Consider the following 18,763-nt stretch of genomic DNA (forward strand, 5'->3'; position numbering starts at 1 on the left):
ATAAAGACAAACTATTGTGATTTTACTGCTCGACATTACCTTATTTTCGTCAAATACCCTGAACACAAGTGATGCAAACTTGGAAGGGTCTCCTCGGGGAAAGAACTGTTTGTATATTCTCAGGAAACCCTGCGAGAAAAGAGAGAGAGAAGGCATTTGTCATTGCTGCTAAGATTCAGAGGCGAAAGAAAGGCGCGGAATAAGCGAAAAGTGACAGCCTAAAACTGTGTGTTACTATCCTACAGTTTGTCTACATACAAGCATTTCGTTACAACAGACGCGAGCTTCAGCGGCTAGTGCAATGCGCCAGCACGCTAACGCCATGCGAGAGCCACGGGGCTTGCACTGCGGCCCCCGCGTCAACATGAAAACAAATGCACCCGCGCACGTTTCGTCACGCCTAATCCAGTCGGTCGGAGCAAGACGAAATAGAGAGTGACGGTTGGACACACCAAAGTCCGGTATGCCCGGTGCACACTGTCGCGTAACGTTTTCAGGCCGAGAGCGGGACGACAAAAAAAAAAAAGAATTTCAAGTAAACTTAACGGTCTCTGGAGCCCCGCTGCGAGGCTGTCCCTCGCCATTACGACCAACCGGCTCGCAGGCGTAACGTCCGGACCGCGGCTGCGAGTCTGCTGCAATAACGGCCCTAAATGGCAACGCTCGTAATATTTTCGCTCTAACGTCCTCTCGTTTGTACGCCGTTTCCAGCCTAATGCTGACGGTGGATGACAATTAGGTCTTCTGCACTCCGGAGAGCGGCGAAGGCAGCCAGGCTCGACGTTATGCGCTGTAAGGCATATTCGTCACAATGGCATTCGCTTACTCGGGCATATGCGCTTGTGAACGAGCCTGGACGAGACGCCGCGCGCTTCGCTGAGCGCGCGTAAGAACGAAGAAGGGATCGTTTCAGCTATGTTTCATCTGAAATAAATTAATATTACAAGTTTATCTAATTCGCCGTTTGCAGTCATGAATGGGCATCGTGGGTTAATACAGTATGCCTCTCTATAGTCGGGCTTGTTAGGTTGATGTGACTGTGTAAGCGCGCAAATATAGCAATTTATGGTGAGAAAACTGCCTCCATGAATGGCGATGGTATCCAAAACCATAACCCAGTGACTAACGAGTTGCATTACACGGCAAGAGGTCGCCCTCCCATTTCATTCAACGTCCTTAAGTTCTGAGGTCGTACTGAGTTACCGTAGAGATAACAGCGGAAATCACGAATACCGGTGCTGTGCCACAAAGAAGTAAGTGTATAAATTTTAAGCTCAATTACATGGAGGGCCCTGAAAAGGGCTCTCACTAAAGTTGCGGTGCCCTTGGGACGTTAAAAAACGCCTTTGCATGAATATCCTCCAGGACCAATTTTTGAACGAGTTTTATAGAAGCTAAGCTATCTGAAGTTTCTTTTTTTTCTTTTGCAAATATATCCTTAATCTTATATAATTCGGTAGGATGTGCATACGCCGACCTGTGTCGGTTATAAATGCCAACAAGGCGTGATGCTGGCGCCCATGTGTTCAGATTCTTTTTTCTGGTGGTCAACTAGGGAGGTAATCCTGGCTTCCAAGGCGCAGCTTACGAGCCGCACGAAGTCCGTGGCAAGTTGTCAAGAAATAATCTACGGTCGTCTCTGTAGCGGGAGCGGGAAAGAAGGGCTATCTGCAGCCAAAATACCAGTGTCAGCGTCTTCGCGCCTTTCCCTCTACTCTGGTCACTTTTTGCACGCTGAAAAGTCGGCGCTCCTCCGCGGGCGCTACCCACTCGGCCCCACCGCCGGCTGCTGAGGTGCGCGGGCATTCCCAGGCGAGAGGGGCGTCGGCTGGCCGCGGCCATAGTAGAATCTAACCAATAGCCATTTCCTAACCGACATACGCAATGCATGAGGAGGAGGAAAGCGCGAGTATCAAAAAGTCGGCGGAAAGAGCTCGCCAACTTTCGCCGGCGATTGCGGGTTCTCGAGGTGATTAGAAGCGCATTATTAGGCTCAGGTGTTCATGATAACACAGTATTGTGATTGAGCGAGTTTATTTACTCTTCTCGGTAGGTGTTTCAGAGCCTCTTTAGGTCTAAGTTGACAATTTAAATGCATGTAATGCGGCATGCATTCCGAAGGACTCCCAGGGAACGTGTATTCATGATTCCTTAGGGTAACGGAGTGGATTCCAAGATAAGATAACCGCTATAGGAGGCGGCAGAGGGTCAGGCGGGTAGATGGAATGAATAAGTTTGGGAGGATATAGCACCCGCAGCTGGTCTAAGAGCGGGGTAATTGTAGCTCAATGGGAGAGGTTTTTCTTCTTTTTCTGCGATGAGCGTAGCTTAGCTGATGATGAAGTACACAATCTTGTTAACGAAGTGTGCAGTGACGAGCACATGGCTAGATGTTAGTTGTCAGCAAGTTTATTATTCAACGACAGCAGCAGGCACATGGCACAGATGTAGCTGAAATGGCTGACCATAAAATTCATGACTTTTGACAAGGCTCTCGCCGGAACGGTGCAGTATCACGAGATTTTGATGTGGTCAGCGCGTTGTCGCAGAAGCAGACGAAAACTCTTGACCACTTTGCTCAGCGGTCTCTTCGAAGTAGATAAGTCATGCGTGTCGACAATATGGTGGGTCTAGAAATTAATGCGAAGATAAGTGTTCAGCAGTCTGGGAAGGGAACGACAGTTTACGGTAGGCAGCGAAACATTGGAAGCAATAAGGAAATACATCTACTCAGGACAGGTAATGACCGCATATATCAGGACATCGAGAGGGAGGAATAAGAAGAATAAGACGGGGGTGGAGTGCATTTCACAGTTACTCTGAAGTCGTAAATAGCTGGTTACCAGTGTTCCCTAAGATGTATAATAATAGCTATGTGTTGTCAATACTCACCTCTGGTCAAAAACTTGCCGCGTAACGAAAAGGATTAACCTTAAGTTAGGGTGAGCGCTGCAAGCTACGGGAAGAAAAATGATAAGTGTAACGTTACGAGACAGGAAGGTTGAAAGCGGGTAGGGAACAAGCATGAGTTAGTAATATAGCTGAAATCTGGAAGAAGATATGGAAGTGGGCAGGGAATGTAATGCGAAGGCAAGATAACCGGGCGGCAGAAAGTCAGATTAACTGGAGTTATACGGGAGAGACCTTAGTTTTGCAGTCCACGCACTTCGGCCGATGATGGCTTTCCACATCGGAAATGTTTAGTGTCGTGTAGAGTCCATTTTCGTTTCTGCAAGCAATCCCCTTACGGCCCACTGTCGAACGTCTTGTCAACGACTGCGTTTGTTGATCGCACCGAACGCAGCGTGTGACAAATTTTTAACACTGTGGCGTCATCTCGTAACAGTTTCAGTCAAAACATCTCAACACTAGGCAGAGAAAACTTTCGCAGCTATTGAAGTTAGTGGTGAGTCGACTCTTCGATTTTATTTCGTTTTAATGCGCTATCATAGCCTCGGTTGGCAGGTGGAAAAGTGGAGAGAGCGAAGCACTCCCTTTCCACTTTCAGAAGAGAGAGAGATAGGGAGAAGGAAAGTGATAGAGGGAAAACGAAGAAAGGGTCGGGGCGACGAGTGGCAGAGTGGAATTGGTTTTGTTTTGAAGGAAATGGCGCAGAATCTTCCTCACTTCTCGATGGGAACCTCAACCTCGGCGGTGTCTCAATGATATATGGTGCTCACCTGCTAACCCGAAAGACGCGGGTTCGATCCCTGCCGCGGCGGTCGCATTTCGATGGATGTGAAATGCTAGGGGCTCGTGTACTGTGCGATGTCAGTGCACGTTGAAGAACCCCAGGTGATCGAAATTTCCGGAGTCCTTCACTACGGCGTCTCTCATAGCCTGAGTCACTTTGGGACGTTAAGCCCCATAAAATCTAAAACCAAGCATCAATTCATATGACTGTCCGTCAAGTTCTTTCTTACTTCTTGAAACTTGTAACTCGACCTGTGATGCTTGTGAATTCTTCTGCGTCACCAATGTCTACAATCCATCAGCGTCTCCTCAATGTCTCCTCAGTATTACAAAAAAAAAATTCAGACCTTCACGTCTTCTCTCTATTTTTGTGCGGCCGCTTGGGTCGCGACGAACGTGAGACCGCATTCTGAAGGATTGCAGGCGAGGGCATGGCTGACAGCGTTCCTGCCTTTGGCGCATTCAACTTGCCGAGTCGGCTGACGCACGCCACCTGTGGCTTTGCCGGAATGTTGAAGTGCAAGCCTATAAGCACAGGTCGATGCATGGAAGCGTAGTAAGGGTTAGAGTCCCTCGATCCTACAAAAATAGCGGATAGTTTTGGTCCAGCCGCCGCTCCCAGCGATCGGCCGCTTGGCGGCACGCGACCCTTTGGTTTGGTTTCGGCTTTAACGTCCCAAAGCGATTCAGGCTATGAGAGACGCCGTAGTGAAGGGCTCCGGAAATGTTGACCACCTGGGGTTTTTTTACGTGCACTGACATCTCACAGTACACGGGCCTCTAGAATTTCGCCTCCATCGAAATTCGACCGCCGCGGCCGGGATCGAACCCGCGTCTTTCGGGCCAGCAGCCGAGCGCCATAACAACTCAGCCACCGCGGCGGCTCGGCACGCGACCCTTTCGTCTTCGCGTTCTGCCCAGAGGGTATTTCACTGTGCAGGCAAAATACGTGGAGTTTTGCGCTTACCAGCCTCAAGTTGGCCGATTATGCCGATGAGAAGCGTCTGTGCACCAGATACTTGAGAGGACGCAGAAATTGTGTGTCGGAATTCAGCTTTTGTAGCGTGACACACTATTACTAAGGCGGGCTGCATTGCCGCAGCGGCATGCAAGACGTAAAAAGTTATTTTCTAGCCCTCGCTGCGACTTTGCCCGATGAGTTTTTGTCCACTACAAAAACCTGAGAATGGGAAGTGGTTGATTTTGCAGTGGTTGATTTTTAATGTATTAGCGCACCGGCGTTAAGGCATTCGTTCAGCAGAAAACCCAGCGTCGTCTCGGTGGCATCTGCACGAAAAACCCACGTCATGAGTGAGGTCACACGTGAATTCCTGGAATGAAAATAATTGAGAAGAGAACTACTAATGTGAATTAAAGGTTGGTGCATGTCTGGAGCGACTGGACTGTATGAAAAAAAAAATTCCGTAAATTATAGAAAGAATTCAAATCCACAGCCAGGCGCGCTAGCGGGGCTACTTAGTGAGATACTAATTAGAGTGATTAAAGCGTGGAAGAGTTCAAAGACAAGAATGTGGAAACTGTGTAGTGGCAAATGTGACTAATGTGCGAATGTGAACAAAGAAAAGTGACTGTCAGTAAACAGAAACCGCTGAAGGGAGCCGTTAATGCTATCGCGTCATGCCCTTAAAAGCGGAACTTTTGTGTCCCCTAATTTTATTTTTTTTTGTTTTTTCGAACTTGAGCACTGTGACAGGCCTAACCACAGGCAGCCTTTCGCCTTGCCGACGTGCTTTTGTTCGCGCATATGCTGTTGTATCGCCGATATATTGGTAACGATATCGTTGTTTCGGCATTTTTTTTATAACGATGATTTCTAGATCATATGCCCCACTGTGATGTCACACCCAGTACTTCTCATGAAGAGCTTCGAATTCCAATACAACATATTTGTTTTAACTGCCTGCGACGCCAGTTTTGGCTGTAATATACAGCAGGTGCGTTGGCTGAGCATTCAATCATTAGAAAATGAGGAGGCCTAGAGCAATTTTTTGGAGCGACCCTTGTCATTTAGTTAATTTGATCCACCTGTTTAAAGCAGCCATACATCTGAATAATTTATTTTGTACATAACGCGATAGTACTGTATCGGGCCATGTTATGAAACGCAATTTTAATGCGTCGGTGCCCTTTAATACGTCTTAAATGCGATAGCAAATATAGGCGAGCTACTGCGCTCTTGTAGTGCGTACAAGCTATCCAAGGTCGCCTGCACGTACCCGTAGACGTAAACATTATGTCTGCCCCCGCGGTGGCTCTGTGGTTATGGTGCTCGGCTCCTGACCCGAAGGACACAGGTTCGATCTCGGCCGCGACTGTAGCATTTCGATGGAGGAGGAATGCTAGAGGCCCGTGTACTATGCGATGTCAGTGCGCGTTAAATAACCCCACGTGATCGAAATTATCCGGAGTCCTCCACCATGGCACCCTTCATAGCCTGAGTCGCTTTGACATGTTAAACCCCATAAACCACATAAAGTCTTTAAATATTATGCCAAATGTGCCGAACACTGATTTTTTTGTATGCATTAAAGGCTCACGTGGTATTATCGCCATGCATATGCACCACATGCCAGGCAGCCATACGATATGCAGATGTGTTTGAGGTAGCTTGAAAAACTCACCAGGAAAGGATTGCTTGGGGTTAGTTTTGTTTGCCGCACGGCTCTGTGCAAGGTCTGATTAAGGCTTCTCTGCTACTAACGTTCCGCATAATATTTTCGTTACAGGAGCCGTTAACTATTACAGGAGTACTTCACTATTGACTGCAATAAAAGTAAATGTACAAATAAGAGTTTGTTTTGTTCTTCTGCATCTCAAGAAAAGACCTAACATAGCTTTTCTTGCTCATAATCCGCAGTTGCAATGCGACTATTTTCTCCTCAGCCTCAAGCTAAAGGGACCGTGTACCTGTGGCAATACTGTCGAACAGTGACAAACGCAATGAAGCCCGTTATAGCGGACATTCACCGCACACTATTAAGGCACTTTGTGCGCAACGCCGTTTCCAAAAGTTTCAGAAAGCTCGCACTAGCTTTCGAACTAGGAAAGTAGCACAGTCACTTGACTTAAATATCTTCCGTGCTTCAGGTTTACGCTGAATTTTGAAACACGCAAAAAACGGAAAATTATCCAGGCCACTGTATGACCGCCACAGTGGAGAACTCTTAAGTAGAATGAGCTGCTTCGGTAACGTGCGTGTTTTATTTCAACGTTTAACGTGGTGTGGTCCCGCGCAAGTTATTGATCCTGTCAGTTAAAGTATCTTAAACAGCATAGGCCACAAATCTGTTAAATTATTCAGTCCTGGCGCGCAATGAGCGCGGTTTCAGGTGTCCGCAGAATGCGTGGCAGGGAACGGCGCGTCGTCCGCCAGCGCTGCTCCTTGGTACAGCCGAGAGAGCGCACATGTAGTTGTTACTACCCTTAAAAATAGAGGAGCATTACTAAGAATGGACTTGAAAAATGCTTGATCCTCTCACTAGGCTGTGTATTACGGAGCTGCGATTGACACGCGAAAATGCATTGCAGGCTGACTATACATGCCTTGCAGCCTTTCGAATCAGTAACGCTGTCGTGAGCCGGACAGCGCACCCTTTAAAGAGTTCGCAAGACAACGCTCGGGACGAAAAAGTTCAGTTAAACCCTGATGATTGCCCGACTTGGAGACAGCGACAATAGTAGCAGGCTTCCGGGTCAGAGAGTCCTCACTACGGCCGAATAAGTTCAAAATAAATACCACTGGCAGCTTTTCTGCACCTAGATCTAACTATGGTAAATTTACACTTCGTTTCTATGGTATTTCACTTTGGAATCGCATCCCTGTTAATATTAAGTCATATCTTTCATTGCAGTTTTTTAAACACAATATGAAAAGAATACTGTCAGCAGAACCATCTTTTCATTTGTCATAAATACATTTATTAAATTTTCTTTACATTATTTCTGTTATTATATCGTTAGGCTTCATGTTTCTGTAAAACACTTTGTATTTTTCTTTGTTCGTAATATGCAGAAGAGCCAAATTTTTATTAGATTACTAGATATTCCTGCTTATGATTATTTATTGTGATATTACTGTATAACGCTGTTTTTAGTATATATCTAATTGTCTTCTATTCATTTGCACTTGTTCGCTATGAATTGTATTTCTTGACGCGTATTTTTCTTTTTCTTTTGTTTTGTTTGTTTGTTCGCCCTCTACTTGCTGCTCTAATACTCTTATGCACCCACTTCTCCTGATGCTGTATATAATATGTAAGCCCGTTTCTTGTACATGCAATAACAATGAACTTGAACTTGAACTTGAAGAAGAAGTGTGTCCCTGCTAAAGTGGCTGCACAGCGCTCTTCAGAAAAACCTCGCCATCCACGTAAATACGTGCCCTATTTGAAGAGAACTGCATCCTCGCCTTCTGAAGAAGCTCCGGACGTCCTCCCATCGTCTGGGGCCTCCTGGGAACCACACGAGTGCAGCTGAGCTGGGCACTGACGCTAGGCTTAGTGCCTCCGCTGCCACGCTGGCGGAGGTAGCTCTGTCGGCGTCTCTCGTGGCATCACCTGCCACGCAGTCGACACCTGATCCGCGGCGCCAGGTCCAGCTGTGTGCTCCCGGTTCATCGGCAGATGCACCCCTCCTGCCTTCCCGAAATGCCGGACTGCTCGTGAGTGATCTGCCACCAGGGCACATGGCCATCAACTCTACACCACCGGATGGGCCTCAAACCGCACGGCATGATGAGCAGCGCATTCCAATGTACTTATCGGCACCTCTACCGGTGCAAAAGTGCCCTCGCGCAACTCACGAGCGTCCCTCAAACGATAGCCAACCGATTCCATCTTCGGCAAGTGATGGCTCCCAAGGTAAGCGCACTTGTCTTACGATCGAGAACTCGGTGGAGCCTGCACCCGGATCGTCCTCTTACAAAGTGACCATTAAATCACTGGCCAACAAAAGCCTCACGGATATACCCAACAAGATTTTACAAGCTAACTTATACGCGTGCCTCGGAACCAAGGGTTTTCGGGGCTTCACAGCCAGGACAAAGTCCAACACCATTGCAGTGTGGCTTCTGACTCTGACTGCCGTAGAACGGCTGTAAACGCTCACCAGTATTTCACTGACAAGCGAAATCTCAGTGCCAGTACAAGTGTATTTGCTTGAAAGCTCCGACTTGCAGCGCTGCGTCGTCTACAACGTCGATATATCACTGAGGATCAAACTGCCCTCCAGCGTCAGCTGTACTGTTCCACGCACCGTGTCATCCAGGCCCGACGCATGGGAAAGGGGCGTTCTTGCATAGTCACCTTGCAAGGCCCTCTATCACTACCAGCCCGTCTGTACTATTATGGCTGTATTTTACGGCCTCGGCCATATAAACCGAGTGCGGTATATTGCTATAACTGCTTCCGTACTGGACATATGCGCAAATCCTGCCCCTTCACTGCTGCCGGTGAAAGTACATCGGAAGGGAAAGTGGCTTATCGATGCGGCCTTTGTAAATACGACGACCACGAGATAACATCTCCAAGCTGTCCGACAAAACAAAAGGCAACACAACAGGCTCGTCGTCGAATGACTAAGCATTGGCCAATACAAGACAGTATAACTTCCTTGCCGACATCCAATCGGTTCGCAGCTCTCCAGTGGGATGACGACGAATGGCCGGAGCTCCCTGAGAACACCTCGCATGATCCTTCAGCTCAGCAGTCTTCTAACGGTACTGTGCGAAAAGCAAGCATCCGAAAACAGCCAGCAAAGCAGCGCAGTGTGCCTGAACTACCGCAGGACGACATGGCCGCAGTCGACGAACAAATCGCGCGTCTTTTAGCGGAGGTCACCAAGCTCCGGCAACACCGTGAACTGCTCGCTCGACGTAGACGGGCAGCGGAATCATCCGTCGCATCTATCATTGGCGCAGCAACATCGCCTTCCTGCCGCCCACCAGTGTCATTTCCTGCCGCCTCTTCCCAGATTACCGCAATGCCACTGGACAACTCTGCGACTTCTTTACTCCGGTTTATGGTCAACCAGTTGTCCAACCTGACGTCCGTGATTGTACAGCACTTGAGCTAGTAACTAGAAATGGCAAGTTCCAGTCGTGCTGGTGTGCTGCAGTGGAACTGCAGAGGCATTTCCACGAAGGTGGGAGAGCTCAAGACCCGACTACAAATTCACAAGCTCCAGGCGTGGGCCATGCTGCTACAGCAAACAAACGCCTTGCCATCGATTCCAGGCTTCAGTGCCTACATGCCTCCTTCAATGATAGACCGCCCTGTACAAACTGCTGCTCCCCCGGGAAAGGCGGCGGTGTATGTGGACTCACGTTTTCCGCATGTACGCCTTGCTCTCGAAAACTGTTGCACGTCGTATCAAGAGGTAGTGGCAGTGGCTGCGAAACTTAAGAAGGGAACCGTTGCGGCCGTTTCATTTTACGTTAGACCAGCCGGTGGTGCTGCCTCCCGTATTAATCTTGGCTTGTTAACAAGTGTCCGTCGGCAGTATCCCGGGTGTCCGATTTTAGTCGGAGGCGACTTTAACGCCCCTCACCAGGATTGGGGGTACCCCACTTCAAGCCCTCGTGGCAGGCGTGTGCGGGACGCCTTCACGGATGCCCAATTAGTGCTGCTCAACCATCCTAGGACAGCAACACGGCCAGTGCGTCAAACGCGCAGTGTTTCCTATGCTCCAGACATGACGTGGTGGTCGGGTCCGGGTACTCCCTCCTGGCACATGGAGCCAGACTGCTGGGGAAGTGATCATCACCCTATCATCATCGGTCTTCACACCTCAGATTTCCGACCTTTGCGCTACAAATGTTCTGTGATCAACTGGGACAGTTTCCGCTCCGGTATGGACAATATCTCCTCAGATTCTCCGCCAATCCTTGTTGAGCGCATACAAACAGCGCTCAACAGTGCTACAACTACCACCTGGACTGATGTTGGTCGACCGGCACCAGACCTCGGCCTTCTTGACTTGTGGGCGGCACGCCGTCAAGCCGAGCTGGCTGCTACGAGAGACCCTACTTCGTCGCAGGCACGTATGCGATTGCACTATCTTACAGCTAAGGCACGCAAATATGAACGCGACCTCTCTCGACGGCAGTGGCATGCGCGGTGCGAACAATTTTCTGCAAAATCCTCGAATGCCCCTCTCTGGCGAACATTCCATACAATGGAACGCGGTCGCCGTTCGACTGACGCAGCGGCAACCGCATGCTTCGCGGCTAACTTGTCGCCAGATGACTTCGCCAAGGAAGCAGCGCGAAAGTTTTTCCTGAAATACGATACTGTGCCTTCTTCATCTGCTAGTTTAATTATGGCAGGCATCCCAGCGCATGTATATCAAATGCCGTCTGATGTCGATGTAGATGGAATTGCGTGTCCATTCTCTATGCCTGAGTTGCTGGCTGCAATAGATGATGCGAAACGGAAAACAGCGCCCGGCCCGGACAATATTCAGTACGAGGTGTACAAGAACCTGAGTAGCGCTGCACTCCCTCAAATACTTGACACCATAAACAATGTATGGTTGGATGGCGTAGTGCCCAAGAGCTGGAAATCCGCTGTCGTGATTCCTATCCCGAAACCAGGAAAGCCTCCTACGGACCTTGCCAACTTGCGACCTATCTCCATAACTCCTACGCTGTGCCAGCTGGCGGAGAAAATGCTAGCCACACGATTTTCATGATGGCTAGAGCAGCACGGCTTTTATCACCCAGCACAAATCGGCTTTCTTCCATATATTGGCACAGAGGACGGGTTGGAGTCTTAGCATCTGCAGTTTTGTCATCTACCCGCAGCCGCAATGTGCGTACTGTTTCAGCAATGGACGTTGAAAAGGCATATGACAACATCAGTCATGCAGCCATTCTGAACTCCATTGACATGCTTCATCTCCCTCTGAGGTTGCGTAGTTTTGTCCAATCATTTTTGGAAGGTAGAAAATTTGCAATACGCCTCAGCGGCGAAGCGGTCCGATCATTTGTTCCTCTCTGCGGCGGTGCCCCAGGGATCAGTATTGTCGCCGACGTTATTTAATATTGCTTTCATCCCGCTGACTTGGCGCTTAGATGACATTAATGACATAAAATTTCTTCAGTACGCTGACGACATCACGGTGTGGAGTACTCACCACGATCTCCGTACTCAGAAGGCTGCCCTTCAATCTGCCTTGGATGTTACCTGTAATTACGCATCATTCATCGGACTTCAGCTATCCGTGCATAAAACAACATACACGTCAGTCGCCAACCGCTGCAGACGCCGTAAACTTGCTGCAAGTCCAATCCGTCTTTGTCAATCAGGCATCCCACTACAGGAAAGTCCGAGTGTGAAAATCCTTGGCTTAATGATTCACCAATCAGGATCAGCGACTGCATGGCTTTCTCAGCCAAAAAGTCAAGCTATTCAAACTTTGGGTTTGATTAGAAGAATTGCCCCTAAAACTAGTGGCGCAGGCTCGTTCGTTGCGCGGCAATTGGTGAGGGCAGTCCTGCAGCCACGTATTGTTTATGAAGCCCAGTTTCAACATCTTACAAGAGCCCAATGGGATCGCCTTGAAGCCGTGAACCGAGAGGCTATGAGGACCATTACGTGCCTTCCACGCATCACACCAGTCATAGCTTTACAAGAGAATGCGCAGCTCAATACCATTGATGAGCTGGTGCAGCAGCGCCGTGAAGCGTGCAGCCTTAAGGCCAGTCTATCGCACTCCACACATGCACTGAGGACTTATGCAACGTCACACTCCATTCTTCAGCCGCCAACGCCAGTTCTTCCCCCATGGAAGTTTGTACAGCTCAGCGACAACAAGCCAACAGATAATCGCCGGCCAACATCTGCTCATTCGGCATCGTTGCTTCGCCAGGAATTTGAGGAACAAGATGCTTGCCTGCCTGAAGGATCCATTGTTGTCTACGTAGACGCAAGCATACAAGACTGCAAAGCAGCAACAGCTATCTACTGTCCGTGCAGACCTTCCCTGAATCAAACCTCTTGGTTTCAGCTTACGGAATCCCCTTCGTCATTTTGTGCTGAGCTCGTTGCACTTCAAGAAGCACTCAGCTCTGTGGCCGACATAACTATGCTCCCTGCGGCCCGCGTTGTCATCCGCACTGACGCCCTTAAAGTTGTCCGGTTGCTACGACGTGTTAGCCCCTGTCCCACGATATTTTAGGACATCCACCGGCTCGCGGCACGCATCCCGCAGCCAGTACGTATTGAGTGGGTCCCACGGGATCTGCTGACCTATCAAAGCCAGGCAGATTTAGCGACCCGCCTTGCGAATACAAACTCATCACCGCCTCGGCTCCTTCATTTGGACAATTTTACCCTCCTTTCATCAAGAAAGGAACTCCTCCGGCGCCGCACACGTGCTCTCATCCCTCCGTGTGCGGTAACCCTCCCCCGCGGTCTTACCAGTGCAGAGGAGGTTGCGCTTAGGAGGATCCGGGTCGGGGTTGCCCTCACACCAGCCATCACTCGGAAGTGGCCCCAGTACCGAAAATTGTTTCCTCGGCGAGGGTGTCCGGTATGTAAACACGAGGACATTGAGGCCGACATTCATCACTTACTGTGGGACTGCCCAGCTCTCAATCCTACAAGGATCCGGCACCTGATGGTAGCAGGTCTTTCACCAAGCAACCCTGCTTCATACATTGCCTGAACGCAGGGACCGTACCATCGTTCTCTACTGGTCTTCATCAAATCAGCTAACCTTTTTCCATTCATTTCATCTCTAGTACATCATTCATCGCACCTTCACCCATCATTGATGCCCTGGGGCAATAAATTTCGCTTTAAAAAAATTTCAGAAGCGTGCACGTCGGCTCAAATAACGCGACGCTAACTCGAAAACCTTTTGTTATCGCCGCCTTTTTGTACGCAGGCGAATCCACATCCTCTGATCGCGCTTTTTCCTTCATTAGACGTAAGCTTCGCGGAGGACGTGCCAAACCAATAACAGAACGCCGGAGAAAATTCCTCATTTCCCCTAGTCGGACACGCGCCACCGTCATTGGCGATAGCAGACGTAAGTGAGAACAGAATTTCAAATTTGGTTGTGCAGCAGGTTCCCGAAAGATTTCGCAGCATCCAGAACAAGGGAATGACGTGGGGGGGATAGTACGGGAGAGATGAGCTTAAAGATCAAAAAGAAGGGACCTCGAGAATCGCTCTGCTGGCCGCCTCTAGAAGAGCGCGAAAAGATAAGAGAAGACGGCACACATGGAGGCTGCGCTATTAAAAGCGCTGCTCGCCGCGCTCAGCTGTGGGCCAAAACAGAGGGAACAAAAGGAAGAAGGCGGGAGCACCGACGCAATGCGGCAGCCAAACCTTTCCGCTGCCATTCCTCGTAGGCGTAGGCACGCGCAGCTAGCCCCTTGAACAGAGTCCGACGAGCAACGTTCTTTTATGCATGCAGCGGCGCGTTAAAGCACGCTGGGCGCAAGCCCCTCTAACATATATATGCTGGCGCCGAATGATGTCGGAGAACGTTTTGCTCAAGATGAAGTGGAATTGAAATGCGCCGAGCGCCTCCTTTTTACGATGAAAAATTTCCATGCCTCATCCGGCCCGTTGCACGTGCGCGTTCGCGTTTATACGGACCCACTGACGGTCATGCCTCTTCCTATATATATCGGATGCTGCTTCCTGCTTGCTTCTGTTTCGTTTATCCTATTCGCATGCCATCGCGATCGCTATTCCCCCGTGCTTCTCGCCGAATTTACGTTTCTCGAACTTGGCTGCTTAAGTCACCAATCCTTCTCGTATCGCCATATAGCACTGCGGGTATCTTCGGAACATGGGCAGCGGTTGGGCACGTGTTTGACCTAGCTGTCTTAGAGCCGGTCGTGCCGTATTCATGAGTGTTAGGAATTACAGATAAGGCTTTGCTTCATCGCCGACGTCCAAGATAATCTAAATTAAGAAAAAAAGAGCCTCGTTGTCATTTGTTTTTTGTTTTTGTTTTTTTTTTCTTCGTGAAACGCAGTTGTCTGAAAGAGGCTTTTTTACAGAAGTTGTTGACATCAGATCATCCTTTTCTTAATTAAGAAGCAAGCATCTAACCGAAGTCTAAACATGATCTCTCATTGCGATTCTAATCTTCAACATAAATTGGTGATTAAAAAGTCGGGTAGGGAATGACACTTAAGCAAAAAGCTTTAGAACACGCCGAAATCATGTCTTGGCGGCAGCTAATGGTACTGACGAGGTCGCGAATGCATTATTCTATGTTCAATGTTTTCTTTGGGAGCTAGTTTTGGTGTGCCCTTGTCAATTAAAGCACATTCAGCGCATATACTGATATCTTTCATTTTTGGCTATACCACTAAATTCTCAAGCTTGCAATCCACAATCTATAACATTTGCGTCATGCATCAAGCTTTGAGGGCAGATATAGGCCATTAATGAATGTGTCGTAGCACGCATCGCTGATAAATCTTCACTGCGACATTCGTGACTACTTTTCTGCGGTGGAATAACCCTGCATATTAGTCGACAGAGCGAATCGTTACATTACCCCAGCTTCTCAAATGCACCGCCAATGGGAGGCGCACACGTAGAGAGGAAAGTGGTCGGTGTGACACACAGGTTTGAGGCTCGCTCTTGAAGGCGGGTTCACACTTGCGAGTCGCGGAGGTCGCGCGACAGGTTTAAATCAATTTGCCACGCTCCCTCCTCGTTTTCCTGGTGCTTCGGAAACCTTAACTAATTGCCGGAAATCGGTCGCGCGACGTTTCAGACTCGCAGTCTGAATCCGCCTTTATGCCTTGAGTCGCTACAAATTTGCCCGAGAAGGGTCTTAAGCCCTGTTAATATGAGTCTGCAAACATGACTAGCGCACCCACTCATAAAAAAAGTAGGAACAATACAAAAAAATATACCGATGGTTGCATCACTCACAGCGCCTCTTGATATTCTTGCATCGCCTAAACTGCTGTCATGTTCACGCTCATATTTCGCACAGAGGGGGCATTTGCAGTAATTTTTGTTTGATACAAAGCTATACTTGCCCGATTGGGAGAGACTCAGTCTGAAGACCGCATCGTATGCGACGATGCCGGACTAAAATAAAGACTCTTTCACAACAGCTGTACCAGCAGTGCCATCTCTCCTCCGTAGGGCTCGGCAGCATTCTTCTTTTTGCATCCAGTGTTCGTCCTTTTTTGTTATTCTGCCAATGTAGCGCCGCCAGTATAGCTGTTACGGAATCGTCCTTTTTTTGTCTCGCAGCACCGCATACGATGCGGACATCGGATTGATTGTCACCTAATCAGAAAAATACCGGAACAAACGTTATATCAAACAAAAGTTACCATCTAATGCCTTCTCTGTGCGAAACCTGAGCGCAAAGAAGCCAGCGCCTTAGACGAGAGAATAATTTCAAGAGGCGCTCTGAGCGATACTAGTTTATATATACTTTTTGAGCTAGCCCTAATAGGATGTTCTAAGCAGCTATTTGGTCAACGCCGCGTACACGAACTTATTAACGAAAGAAATGCGTTGGCCATTTCCAACTCTTCTCTCAGACAATCTCATTCCTAGTAAGCTGTCTTCGCCTGAATTAGGCTGATTGCAAGGCAGAGCACGCTTTACAGGAGAAGAGAGTCGAAGTTCAGTAAGCCGGTATACGTCTACGCTAGTATGTCTCCGGTATGCTAAATCTCTCTAATGACTAGCCGTGCCGCAGACATAATGCAGTTGGGGTAACATGTGAGAGCAACAAAATGGCAACAAGAAGTGCAAGCGGTTTGTGTGACCACGCACGCACAACGAGGTGAGGGCTCGCTAGGGCTAATATTTCCATCGGCTGTTTCAATTTTAGTAGGGTGTAAACTTTAACCCCTTCGGGACGAAGTTAAGGGACACTCTACCGCGACACTGGCGAAGCGCGTCGAAAGAAAAGGTGTGGAATGCGGTATAGTGCACGTAGGGCTGTCCCCTATAAAGAGCCTCCCTAGATTTTTCCTGGGTGAAGATGTGTGTACCATGCACAAACAACACCAAAGACTCAAATTAATAACAGTGTGTCTGCTTGCGCGGGTGCAGCTTTTGCGCGGAAACAAAACTACCATAGTTTCTTTTTAATTGCGTTGCCGCGCCGAGTTTCGTGTGCACGCTTAACTCGGTCGCCTGTCATCCTCTCAAGGATTTCTGGGATTTCTGGCAGTGCCTCGTCTCTTCCAGTTTTCTTTCTGTTCTTCGTTTCGGGTATATAGATTAAGGAATATCCTATCATTGGGTTTCGCCAGACACAAGAAGCGACATGTGCTCTTAATCCGTCCAAAACCTTATAATTACTTTACTCTGCTAGCTTCTCTACGTTCCGCAGGCTTAATATATTCTCTCTGGTGCGGATATTGTCATACGCGTCGCTGATGGGATGCGCTTGTGTGGAATGTTCTGCAACTACGTGTGCATCCTGACACTTATTAGATCTCTCTTTTTTTTACTTTTCTCCAGTGCGCCATACGTGCTAGGCGTCCAGAATTTGGCCGCCCAAAGCATGTCTTGTTCCCTTCAGGTGCGTGTACTCCGGAGAGGTACGCCCTGTCTCACACAGCATAAGTTGAGGACAAATCATTCCAGATACGAGTACAAAACTGAGATAAACCAGTCACGCTCTCAAGAAGTTCCTAAGCTTTTCTCACCGCTAGATGGCGAAGCTGCTCCCTATTCGCGAGTTTTCGGGCTCGACGCATTCGCGCTGTGCGGACAGAATGAAAATGATCGATGTCGGGTGTGACAACGCGTGTACACAAGCTGCACGAGCAACTACAACTCATGAACGGAATCTAAGAAGAGAAGCACACGAGCATCAGTGGACGCGAGCCAGAGGAGTGATGGATCGCTCTGCTCAGTGAAATCAAACGTGCCCAGAATTCTCGCAATCCGTCTTCCTCCTGTGCCGAGAAAGTTGCTGCTCCATAATTCATGAGTGCATTGAAATCTCGCACGAAGGTAGCGTGTCTGCAGGCTGGGCGCGCACCTGCCATGTCCAATGGGTAATGTTGGAAATCGTAGACACACGCTGGCAGCCCACGCACTCGTTATTCGGGCGACTGCTTCATTCCCAACGGACACCGACAGCGGACCTCGAAAAGGCACGCCTGGTGCGTGTATGAACTCGTTCTGCTCAATCTGCTCTGGCAAATAAGTTGGCCTACCAGAGTCTTCCAGTCTGAAATCTATCGCAGAACGGCTTCTGGCACGCTTCGCGTGTGAGAAATGCATTGAGTGATAAGGATGCGGACATCACAACTGTGGCCAGCAAGCGAAATTGGGCCCCTTTTTGTTCCGCTCGATGAAATCGAGAAAATTTGGCCTCGGTGCACTTCGCGAAACACCGAATAACACTTAGTGGCACTTCACTGAGATAAGGTACAAGTTTCTCGCTGACGACTGCCGGTCGTCACGCAGCGGTGTCCAGTTGAAAATTTCGAAGCAGAGAGTGGGCTCGTTCTGGCCTACTACAAAACTCTGAGCCGTGGAAAAATAAAGGGGGTGTAAGAAGAAGAGAAAAGGAAAAAGGGAAAGACGTATACGGTGGACCCAAAGGAGTGGGCGGTGCTACGGCTGTTCGTGCAAACTCGACGTTCATAGGAAGTCGAGCATGCAGCGCGTGGGAAACCCTCAGTGTTGACGTTCGCGGCGTCTCCTATGTAGTGCTCTCCGTCAGCGGACAGTTTTCCAAGTGGTAAATGGCAGAGACTGCATCTCTTTTCTACTTGTCTCAATAACTATGAAAGGAATCTTCCTTTCACCAATAAGCGTGGCGATCAATACACGTCGATCGCTTTGGGAAGGCTCCTTACCAAAAATGGGGTGGGGGCTGTAACCTTACGTTAGTACTCTTCATTTATAACTTCGCTTGAGGTACGCTGTTGGGCGAGTTAGTGGCTGAATATTTTGAAAGAAAACAGCGCTAAAAGGACGGGACTGTTCTCCTCTGCTCCATTCTTTAAGCTCCGTGTTCTTTAATTATCATTCAGCACCACGCGATACGTTCGACCGACCTTTCCATATCTAAACAGCGTGCCTCAGAA

The 18,763-nt window shown here is 48.8% G+C and overlaps 1 protein-coding gene across 1 annotated transcript in view; it reads right to left on the minus strand.

Moving 5' to 3' along the window:
- Positions 1 to 18,763, minus strand: part of LOC144114687 (frequenin-1-like) — a 211,503-nt gene that overhangs the window by 18,102 nt on the left and 174,638 nt on the right. Inside the window, exon 4 of the mRNA XM_077648570.1 lies at positions 40 to 129. Coding sequence (XP_077504696.1) covers positions 40 to 129 — 90 coding nt within the window. The remainder of the gene's footprint in view (positions 1 to 39; positions 130 to 18,763) is intronic.

Source organism: Amblyomma americanum, chromosome 1 (genome assembly GCF_052857255.1).
Source record: "Amblyomma americanum isolate KBUSLIRL-KWMA chromosome 1, ASM5285725v1, whole genome shotgun sequence".
Taxonomy (NCBI): domain Eukaryota; kingdom Metazoa; phylum Arthropoda; class Arachnida; order Ixodida; family Ixodidae; genus Amblyomma; species Amblyomma americanum.